General features: G+C 44.6%; 1 protein-coding gene across 2 annotated transcripts in view; it reads left to right on the plus strand.

Annotated features, from left to right (window-relative positions):
• The window catches only part of syt7a (synaptotagmin VIIa), a 74,452-nt gene that overhangs the window by 43,349 nt on the left and 19,884 nt on the right, over window positions 1-11,219 (plus strand). Inside the window, exon 3 of one of the 2 annotated variants that reach the window (XM_087178276.1) lies at window positions 1,904-1,983. In XM_087178276.1, the coding sequence (XP_087034402.1) occupies window positions 1,904-1,983 (80 nt within the window). Of the gene's footprint in view, window positions 1-1,903; window positions 1,984-7,924; window positions 9,687-11,219 lie in introns of those variants that run through there. The other variant, XM_087178275.1, reaches the window with a different exon arrangement.

An 11,219-nucleotide genomic window follows, 5' to 3' on the forward strand; every position in this document is an offset into this window, starting at 1 on the left:
CCCCCCCTAGTTTATGTCTGATGAACGAAGCCATTGTCCTGTGCATTTCACATCTGCTCTAACAATTCAAACAGCCATATTGTAGAGTTGAATAATATACAGCATTGCAATCTCTACAGGCTTTTGTCTAGTCATAATGTTTCAAAAATGCCAAGGCCTTCCCTGAATCACTGGGAATGAGAAGTTTACCTTTTGCAAGTCATATATATATGTGAGCTCCAGTGAGGTCTGGTCAAACTTTTCATGGCTTCTGTGTGAGGGACTGAGCTGGAAGACATTGGTGTATTTTGAAGAAACAAAGGTTTTATTTTACCCAAATGAGAGAAATTATTTTACAAAAACAAGCAAAATGTTTTGGGCCCTTTAAAAAGGTCAAACTAACAGAACTAAACTCAGGCTGCAATAGCAACTTAACATCAAACTAACATCTCTGACAGAACTCAACTCACCTAACAGGTGAAGAACAAAAGGGAAGATATATACTGGTTGATCAGACCAGCTGTACACACAGAGGGGTTAATATAAACAATAACACCTTAACTAACAAATAAACAAAACAGGACAGTTAGTCTGTAGACTGAAATAAATTTTCTACAGATTCCACAAAAGAAGAAATATCCTAAAGCCAAAACTAAGTCTAAAGAAATGCACAATAATCAAACTAAATAACCCCAGTCCCCCCATGGTGTGGCAGGCACTTGGTTCAGTCTTAATGAGCACTTCCTCTACTTGAGACTCCTGCTTCCTGAGGCCTACCCTTTGCCCAACCTGGCCAGATGACCCCAGCAGCAGAAGCAAGGAAACCCCCAGCACCGGTAAAACAGAATTAGAACAACTTACAATAGGTTTACATAAATAAACATAAATGTTAAATATACAAACGGGAACTAAATGTATGTGCTAAAAATAGAACTCATGCATTTCCAACAAACACTAAATAAACAATAAGTATGTTGTATGAAATTAAGAGCTATGTGTCATCATTTATGTTTGCCTGTGTGTGCAGTGTGGGTGTGAAAGAGCCAAAGGAGTCTAAAATAACAAAAACGGTGTCGGTGCATGTGGGTTACCGACATTTATTGCTGTGTGGCTGCCGGTGTGGCCACCACATTCTGACCAGACTGAAGTGGAAACGGGGACATTGTCTATTTTGTACAACCTGAAATCTCCATGCTGGAGATTCGTGCTCAGCCAGAAACAAGCAAGCCCACCACAGGAAATTGCCCTTCAGCCGACTTAAGATTCACTTGGCCAAGCCATGTTGCCAACTCAGTGTGTTTTCCTCCCACTCATTTTCTGGAGCTGGAGAATCCTTACCTATCCTCGATGCGTATCAGAGCATCACTTTCAGGGAAGCATGGTATTTTTTTGGGGGGGGGGGCAGATTTAGACTGATCCCCTCCCTGTTCCACTTGTAGCAAAGTGTCAATAGAGATTACCTGCATTGTGACACATGTGGAACACCTTTAACTGTAATGAGCTTTTCCAGTAGAATGCGCCCAGCAGACCTCACTTTTTGAAGCCTTCAAATTGCCATTATTTCCATGGTTACAGCAGGTCATGCTCAAGCTATTTGAAATCAGGCTGGTGCAGGACTTTCTAGAGGCTTCTCTCCAGTACCCAGCGGATTACCTTAAAGAGGCAATTGCCATGTAAATTTCAGGGTGGTGCGAGTGATAATCATAGTCAGAAATGGCTCTCCACAGCAGATTTGATTTGACTTTGATGAGTGTAATCAGGAGACCATCAGGTAAAGGACTGATGGCACAGTGTTCCTGAGATAATGGGAGAGGCATTTACACTTGAAATTAGTATAGCAAAAACACAGCTTCAAAGGGCAAATCTAAGCTAACCTTTTGTTTCTCTTCCTCCTTTGTCTTCCCCTCCCTCTGCTTGGCTCAAGGGGAAGAGGAATAAGCCAGGAGTGGAAACAGCAGACACTCCAGACTCGGCACGTGGGCGAGGGGAGAAGAAAGCCATCAAGTAAGTGGCTGGTAACTGGTTGGGGTAGAATAATCTGGTGATAATGAACTCCATTTGGTTCAGCTTTGAGTCCCTCGATGTACACTACACAAACGAGGCAGAAGAGGAGGCCTGTTGTTTTTATCTTGAAGAGCACAATCTCTACAAGAGCATGTTCAGGCAGACATTAAATGAAAGGCTAGTGATTTAATCAGTATAGATTAAATTTGCATTATCTTACCTGTGAAGCTTTTGGCTGGACGGGTCTGCTCCTGCACTTATCTTATGGGTTGTAAGATAGGTCTCCCTTAAGTGCAGGCCTTTAGGAACGCCTCTGCATTGCTTAAAATGGTGCAGGTTTAAGTAAACGGAGGGGGTGCTGGAGCTCCTTTTTGTGAAACTGTTGGAGTATAAATGTTTGGGAGGATTTCAATCTAACATTTTTTACAGGGCTCAAACTAAGATTAACGTATTTTCTGTTCGTGATGAAACAAGACCATAGGTCAGTACCAGAAAATGCCAGCTTTGTAATGCTAAGTGCGATACTTGCTTCTGTTAACCTGCTCATCACTACTTCTCTTCTATAGCCTGCTGTTGTCTCAGCTGTTTATGAATGTCTGTGTTTACTTTTCATTTTCTGTACGGACAGTTTGAAGCACTAAAGATGGGCTATGTGAATGTATTCTGACTTGGGTTCTTCAGTCTCTTAATTTCTGCATTTCCTTTCTCACTGCCTCTAGCAGCATCGATGTGCTCTGTTGCTCATTTCAGCTTCAAACTCCTTCTCTTCGCGCCTTGCCTTTCTCTCCTGCTCTGTCCCTGTTCTCCAGCTCTGACCACTGCTGTGTGACTTGTATGACATCAGTGATTCTGCTCACCTTTTCCTCCTCTACTTTGACTGTCTGCGATTTATCTCTCTGCCTTGTGTCTCATGCGTTCATGCGCTCGCTCTGCTCACGCCGAGGATGGGGGCCAGACTTCTTAATGTTTACTCAAATGTGTTTCATCAGTGGTTGCCGTGCTAGATGAACAGAATGTAATCACATGCTGTATGTATTCATCAGATTATGACTTACTCTTTTCTTGCTACCTATCTCTTTTTTCTATCTCTCTTTGTGTTTGCTACAGCACATTGCTTGTGAATACCTTTTCCCCCCCAGGCTGCCCCTTTGTTATTTTTAAAATCGAACCACCATGGTGATTTGTCAACTTCAGGTAGAAATAGACATTAATCTGGGCCTGTTTTGTGTCAAACTCCAATTCAATGCAGTTGTAAAACCAACTCTCTTCCTCAAACTAAGCCCTCGCATCATCTCCGAAAGCAGGAGCGGCTGTTGCGAGTGGTTGGTTGGTGCCAAGGCTGTCCATAGTTGTGTTGCTCTGACCTGTCTCTCTCTTTGGCCGCAGTGATCTAGACAGAGACTTTTGGAATAACAATGACAGCAGCACAGTGCAGCAGAGGTGGAGCTCCTATCCGCCCAAGGAGTTCGTACTAAACATTTCTCCCTATGCCCCATATGGAGATCCTCGCCTCACACTCAAGTGAGTCTTGGTCCAAGGCTGGTAAGAGACTTCCCCCTGAGCAGGGCTGTAACGAGGCAGGGGCAGTGCCACTCTCCCCTTTCCCTTCCCTCCTTTCCTTTTCCTTTCCTTTCCCCGCCTTCCTCTCCTCTCCCCTCCTCACACATCATTGTTACTAGTTGTGCAGTCACCACCACTAGCCACTCATCAAATTGAACCAGCGGATGTGGATGTTATGATGTCAGACATCTAATTAAATCCACCTAGATTCATAATTTCCATTATTTTTCTATTCCTTAAGACACAATTTACTCATGTGTAACTGGGGATATTTAGCCAAAGGCCTTTTGGAAAAATCTCATTCCATAAATGTCATACTGTGGCAAAATATACACAAACTGCACATTTCAAGACTTATTATTGTTGTATAATGCGATTTCCATCAACAATAGTAATAACGACAACAATAACAACCCACCCAATGTTACCAGACTGGCGGGCATAAATGGTTACTAATGATTACTCATAATCTGCTTGGGAAATGTGAGTGTAGGAAATGTCATACACGCACATTACAGCATCCCTGCTACAGCCATTTGGCTATTACTGCAGCAGCAGAGCAGCACAGCCCTGTAACCCCCCCCCCAGGCTAATTTCTGCTGCTACTCCTCACATCCTGTCCCCTTTTAATGAACACAAAGGTGCATGTTCGGATGCCCCCCTACTCCCTACAGCCCTGCCGGTCCCACTAACTCCTGACCTCTAACCTCTCACCTCTCTCCCATGGAGTGTAACCATGGAGACGGACAACCCTCGTATAGCCTTCCTCTCCAAAAGACATGTATATACTTTAACCCACTTTCTCTGTAATGTGTGTGTCTCACTGTCCTTTGGTGTTGTGAAGTGAAATTTTCCAGCTGTAGTAGTTGTTGTTGTTGTTGTTATTGTGGAGGGTTGACCGTTATACCAGGTTGCAGTGTGGTGCCAGTGTTCACCTGTGGTTTACATCCATCTGTGGCTTCTCTCTGATCCCCATCAACCTAATATCTAATGTGTACTGCACTAACATTGGAGCACTTCAACTTCGCCCACTGCCTATCATATTGGGAGATAAGGTAACAGTGTTTGTACTTGATGCAATAAAAGTAATGTTTTTACTCACAAGGCACTTGAATCCAATAAAGCACTAGCAAGGTCATACCTATCTCCCGCCGGGCACTGAGAGGGCTCCAAGCTTAGACATCCCGCTACCCGGCGTCTGTCTGATAAACTGTCTAATAACTGGTCATCTTTAATAGACCTAGCCGCTGAGGACTGTGTGTTAAATTGCCCGGAGAAAGGAGGCAGCAGTGTGCTTATGAACGTGGTGGATATATGGATTACCGCCTGAAGATTCTGGGGGCTGATCTCAGGAAACCATCTTTAGACCCTAATGCTTGTGTCCTGAGAAGTTCATTTTTCAGAAAAAACCCTCAAGGTTGTCATTAACTGTCCATAAAGCTGTTTTTCAGCAGGTTCTGTCTTCACAAGTTTTTTCCTCTATCCAGTGGTAAAAAATAGGTTTTCACTGCAGAAATGCTAAAACGAGTTGTTTTATCAGTAGTGTGTTAATATAAGGCACATTATATAGATATTTTTAACCAGCAGAGACAGGGGGCGACCTCCTCACTCTAACCAATAATAAAGCCAACAGACGGCTGGGAAATCATTTCCTGTTTGAGATTCTCTCGAGATCAGCAGATTTCAATCACACTGGGCCTCATTTATCAAACAGGTTACTTACACTGCACAATCAATCTCCATGTTTAGGGATTTGTTGGATTTGAGTCAATATTGAACTTGTAATATATTTAATGTCAGCAGCAGTAGTGACACCAGCTTGAAAATGGTGGTAGTGATTTGACGAACATTGAATTGTTTTTACTGTATATCATTCTCCATTTGATCAATCTGATAGCGCTGAGATGAAAAACTGTCAAAGATTATGTGGCTGTATTTCTTTTGTAAATCACTTCTACGCTCAGTGAAGTTCAGTCAGAAACAGGACTGATATCTGAATGCAGTATATTGCTGACTCTGACTCTCCTGATTCTCTGTGATTTGGGGCTCCATTTATTTATGTTTCCACTTTTAATAAAGAGCAAAGACGTTCACCTTGTGCTCGGCTCGATAAATGAGGCCCGTGTCTTCTGTGTTGACCGTTGCTCCAGCAGAGTCATCCATGCTGTTCTTGTGATTGATGACTTATCCACTTGCGCTGTCAGGTCAATTGGTCAGAATTAAATGTGAAACGGTGACCTTCAAAAGGATCTGATGTGTAGCACCTCCCGATCCCACGTTTACACACCAGGCGACAATGACTTCTGTGCCTCGTACTTTGTGTCTCCTGCAGCGGGAGCCCCATGCATATTAATGAAATGTAGTCATGTCACCAGAGGGCACTACTGTGCTTTTATTTTTGATCATCACTGCTTTCAGAGTAGACATGACATTTTAAACCCAAAACCAGTTTTGAGGGGAAATCTGAGTTGACAACTGCTCTTAAGTTTGAACACTGATAAATTTCTGAACCTTGTACCTTTTTTTTATTATTATTTTTGGAGGTTGATATGATTAGATAACCCTCATGATCTTTTCTATTGTGTGGTGCAGGTATTTCATTACCTCCTGTTTTCTGTCACTGCTGCTAAGTGGTGATGAAATGACGAGTAGATCTTTAAAAAATTAAATATTACAGATTAATATCTAAAAATGCAGTGAAATTGATGTTTTACAGGAACAGATTCACTTGTATTTAACCGAATGTCACTTTGGATGATTTCCCAAATGACTTGATTATTTGCTCATGAGACACCTCAGTACAAGTCCTCCCATTGCTCTAAGTTGCTATGATTGAATTGCTTTGTATAGCAGTGCATCTCAAGCACCAAATGCCTAAATGAATGAGAGAATGAGAACTAAACGACCAGCGTCCACATGCTGTTGCCGCAAGTGAATGCTGGCAGCTGTAGTATTGGTCCTCCAGGCCTAAAAGGAGTGACTTCTTACTGGTTTCCACCCTCCACAGGCTCCCTGTGAATTCTTCTTCTTCTCCTCCTCCTCCCCCTCCTCCTCCTCTCCTCCCCTGCTCTTCACTCCCTCATCCCTCTCTTCCTCCACACTGGACTCCAGACCTTTTCATCCACCTGCCTCTCACTTGGCCTGGAAAACTAGATCTGCCCCCCTTACACACTCTACTGATCTGTCTCACTTCCTTAGCCATGTGGTTGCTCAATCTATTTTCGTGTGTGTGTGTGTGTGTGTGTGTGTGTGTGTGTGTGTGTGTGTGTGTGTGTGTGTGTGTTTGTGTCTGTCTTTCTCACACCCTTTGGTCTTTTTCTCCTCTGCCTGTCGTTATTCTCCCTCTTCTATACCCTCTGTCTGCTGTGGGACCTTCGCACCCTGTCTCTCTCTCTTAGTGGGGCAGTGTCAGGGGGTCAGAAGGGGGCAGCAACTGGGCATGGGGATGATGGGGGGGGTCCTTATCGCAGTGACAGCGTGAAGAGCATGGTGACAGAGGGAGCGAAGGCCGGGAGGTGGCAGACCGTCCAGGGCCACATGCAGTCCGGAGGATTAAGACCCAGCAAGTGAGTTCAGAACCGGGCATGAAAAGAGTGAACATATCAGTCACTGTGCAGCAGAATAAACACTATTACTATGCAAATGTTATTCTTACAAGTTTTTACCTCAGCAGCAGCTATGATGAGATGAATGAATCAGTTCTGGGAGAGAGAGAGCGAGAGTCAGGTCAAGTTCAGCAGGGAGGAAAGTACAGCTCAGGTGTCAAAGTGAGCGTGCGGGCACAAACGAACGTGTGAGCACTGGGGAAATGTGAATTCTCGTCATCATGAGAAGATAACAATAGTTCAGTTATTTATGTGAGGAACTGCACCACCTGCAAGTATCCTTCCAACAATGCAACACAGAAATAGTCTCATTTTCACACACCGACTGCCAGCCCGCCTTTTAATTAAGATTTAGGCTGAAATGTGAACGACATGTTGATCGCTGACTGCATGTATCCCACAGCCGTGACGTATGACATGATTTAGGGTCTATATTCAGCGTGCTTTAAATGAGGCAGTTCATTTTCAGTTCTTCATGATTTTTGCACCTTCCTTTGGCACCTCGTGCCTGTGATTTCTTCCTCCACAACACATTACGCTCATCACTACCTCACTCCTCATTCCCTCCTTCTCTCCTCTTCTCATCTTTCTTTTTGCCCCCTGTCTATAATTGGATTCTATTTTCAGGCTGCTATAAGTGTCTGTGTCTCTTGTGTTTGTGTCTCGCACCCCATTTTCTGTCTCTCCTCCATCATCACCCTCTGTTCTTATCGTTCCCATCGCTCTCTCCATCTTTCCGCCGCTGTGTAAAGCCACTCCTCTTCATTCCCTTTTCTTCTGTTTTGCCCACAAACTGTTTCATTTCAGCAAAACCATCCATTACCCTTTTTTTATCCTTTCATTTGTGACAGTTAAATATGATGGATAGCACACTAAAAGCCTTATGCAAAATTGTGTTAGGTGAAGTAATGCGAAGCAGAGTAAACTCCACCTAACTGATGTGAATAGCTCTCTCATGACCTAATTCTGGTAGTCTGGGTTACACAGCGATCTGAGAGAGGAGGATATATTTAGGGAGTAAAAAAAGATATTAAAAAAGAGGATACAGGATACTGTAGAGCCCCAGAACACAGAAATAATGCACGCATAAGTAAGTGACATAGGATGTGTCACACACCTTCATGTTTGTAAGAAAGGCAGTGAGCCAATTAAACAGCATTTATAAAGAGGAGGAGTGGAAAATGAGGGACTGACAGAGGGAGGGAGTCGTACTGTAGGACTTGGTTGGCTGTTGGGATGTCTCTAGAGGTGCAGCATGTATTTAAAAGACGAAAATGACTTAGAGAGAAAGGAGGAGAGGCTATCAGAGATGGAAAAAGTTGACTGACGAGTAGAGGAAATGGGGATCTCTCATCAGCCCAAAAAGCCCTCATCAGGAAGGCCTGGAAGCTGCAAAACCTTGGCCCTTGCGCCTCGACGCGGTCACGTGGCGCATAACCGCTCCACGCCCGTGCGGACAGTGCACATCCGACCACTGCCCGCGCGAAACACACCCCCACGCAAACAGCACGCTCCGACCGCACAGACACGCAAGGTGCACACACATCTGACGCACGCACACAGGGCAAGCTCACAGTCTGCACACTGCTGCCCGGCGCAGCCCCATGAGCAGTACACAGCACACAGCGATCACTCAGGCTGCACCTTCTACTGCTATTTCTGCTACTGCTGTTACTGCTGCTGCCTCACATTGCTCTCTTTCTCTCTCCTCCTCCTCCTGTTTCCACTTCCCAACGCTCCTCCTTCTGCCTCCTTCTCCACTTTGTCATCAAACACCACCCCTCCTCCTTCCTCCTCCTCCTCCCCTTCGCGATCATCAACTTCCTGTTTGGACGAACTTTCCTGTATCTACCCTGACGTCAACCTGACTTCTGCTGTGTCCCCCTACTGCCCTGTGCCACCTTGTCTCATCTCTGACGATTCCTTCCCTCTCTTCTACATCTCATCTCCTGACCCCACCACTTCTGAACAACTCACCCCCTCTTGCCACGGCTCCGCTCCTCCATCTTCTTCTTCTTTTCCTGTGACCTCTGACTCCTTCTCCCCTCCACACCAACCTATCCTGTGCCGGCCGTGGCCCTCTTCGCGCTCTCTTTCATCCCTGCTCCTCTGCCCTCCCAGCTTTGGGGACCCAGTCTTATCCTATGCATCCACTTTGGAGCACATCCCCTCTGGCCCAGCCAGGCCTCGGACGCTGCTACGCCAGCAGAGTCTTCAGCAGCCTCTCATCCACCCGTCAGGCCCCGGTCTCAGCCATCCTCCCACCACATCCCAGAGCTTGGGACAATTACACACTGCACCTGGACAGCCTGGGGGAGGTGGGGGTGCTGGGAGAGGAGAGGGAGGTGGCAGCGGTGGTGAGGGTGGGGGTGCAGGTTCACGAGGTGGTCCCCGGGGTGCACGGGGAAGCCCCTCAGGATCAGGTGCCTCTCGCTATAGGGGAGGTGGAGCAGGAGGGCGCTCACGTGCCAGTCCTGGCAGCTGGGATTACATGATGGACCAGATCCGGAATCGAGGCCTGGACGTCAAGTCCTTCCTGTGAGTCTCTACAACTGTTCATTCATATCTGTGTGGAGTCTCTGTAGTGTCACCTGCTTAGGCCTGTGTCTATCTGTGTCTTACATCATATGCTATGCTACAAGTTACTTTATGTATTTGTTTAAGGTGTCTCTTTGCTTTAATCTGTAGTACTTTACAATGTCTTAGAATCAAATAGTTTGTAATATATCCATGTTTAGGTATTAACTAATCTGTTACCTTTACCTTTTGTGAAACATTCTTCTCTGCCTCTTTTGGGTGTTTTCTTTCCGTTTCTATCTGATATCCAGGGAAGGATATTACCTCTTCACTGTGCTGTCTGCATACATGTATAAATGTGTATTATGTAGGTGTGTGTTATTGTAGTTCATGGTAGTATGAGACTGTGTTTGGAGCATTATCAGGACTTCTTTGAACAAAATTCAGTCCTTGCTTTCACCGTAACTTCTAGTAAATTGTGCTGTTGTTAAGGAGATATATTTCTACATACAAATGCAGTTCATTCCATCTCATAGCTTATCTTGCTCATTCGGGATGGAGATGTTGAACACAGAAGAGGAGGCCAGAGGTTGGCTTATTTGAAAAATCTATTATAAATGTTAAGGGTAGAGTTATGAATGTAAATAAGCCGTTGTGTTTTAGCTCTAAGCCCTGTTGCTGTGTAGGAGACGGATCAACAACTCATTTTATCAAGACGTCCTAGATCATATGCTGATATTAGCAGCAACTATATATCCTATTTATGGAGGGGCATATGGTTACTTGATATGTTCTATGGTCCTTTCAAATCTCAGTGATTAATGAATTGCTACATCTTGAACAATAATAGCTGTTCATATTAACGCACAGTGCTGTAGCAGTAATGAGTTGAAATGAATTGCAAAGCTTCTTGTTGAGCAGTCTGTCACAAAATGCATTTTTCTTAATTTCAGAAGGCATGACATCATGTGCATGAAAAATAGCACGGAAGTTGCGACATATTGTGGGCTGTTTCTATCCTATTCTGTGATAAATTGTTCAATGTTTACAGTCTATGCTCTGCTAAACAGTAACATCTGTTTGGATGGCACTCAGCCTGTCTGCTGCAATTGTCTTTGCAGGACAGAGCTGGTGCTGCTAGTACATAATATTCATGAGACGGTGTCATCAAAAGTCACCATTTATTTTACATTCACACCGTCCCACTCAATTAGATGATATTATTTCTGAACCATCCTTTCGAATGACTGTTAAATATCCTGTTTAGCAGACACACCAGCAGGCCTGTTCCATATTTCATGAGTATTTGCAACTAAAATGGCATCTCTTTTCCCGGTATCACTGTAACTTACATGCTAATAGTAAATCCGCTGACATGTGTGTCAGCATGTGCACATCACACAGGCCATGTGTCACTGTGCATCAGTATAAGAACAAGGGTTAAGCAGCTGTGTGTAGATTTGTGTTAACCCTGAAGCATTGATCTTATGTCACCAGCACCATTACTCCTACAACATATTGTTGCTGCAGGCCAGAAGAGGAGAGGGGGGGGGG

This window comes from Seriola lalandi, unplaced genomic scaffold, assembly GCF_002814215.2.
Source record: "Seriola lalandi dorsalis isolate HSWRI2012SDOR001 ecotype SW California unplaced genomic scaffold, Sedor1 jcf7180002054682, whole genome shotgun sequence".
Taxonomy (NCBI): domain Eukaryota; kingdom Metazoa; phylum Chordata; class Actinopteri; order Carangiformes; family Carangidae; genus Seriola; species Seriola lalandi.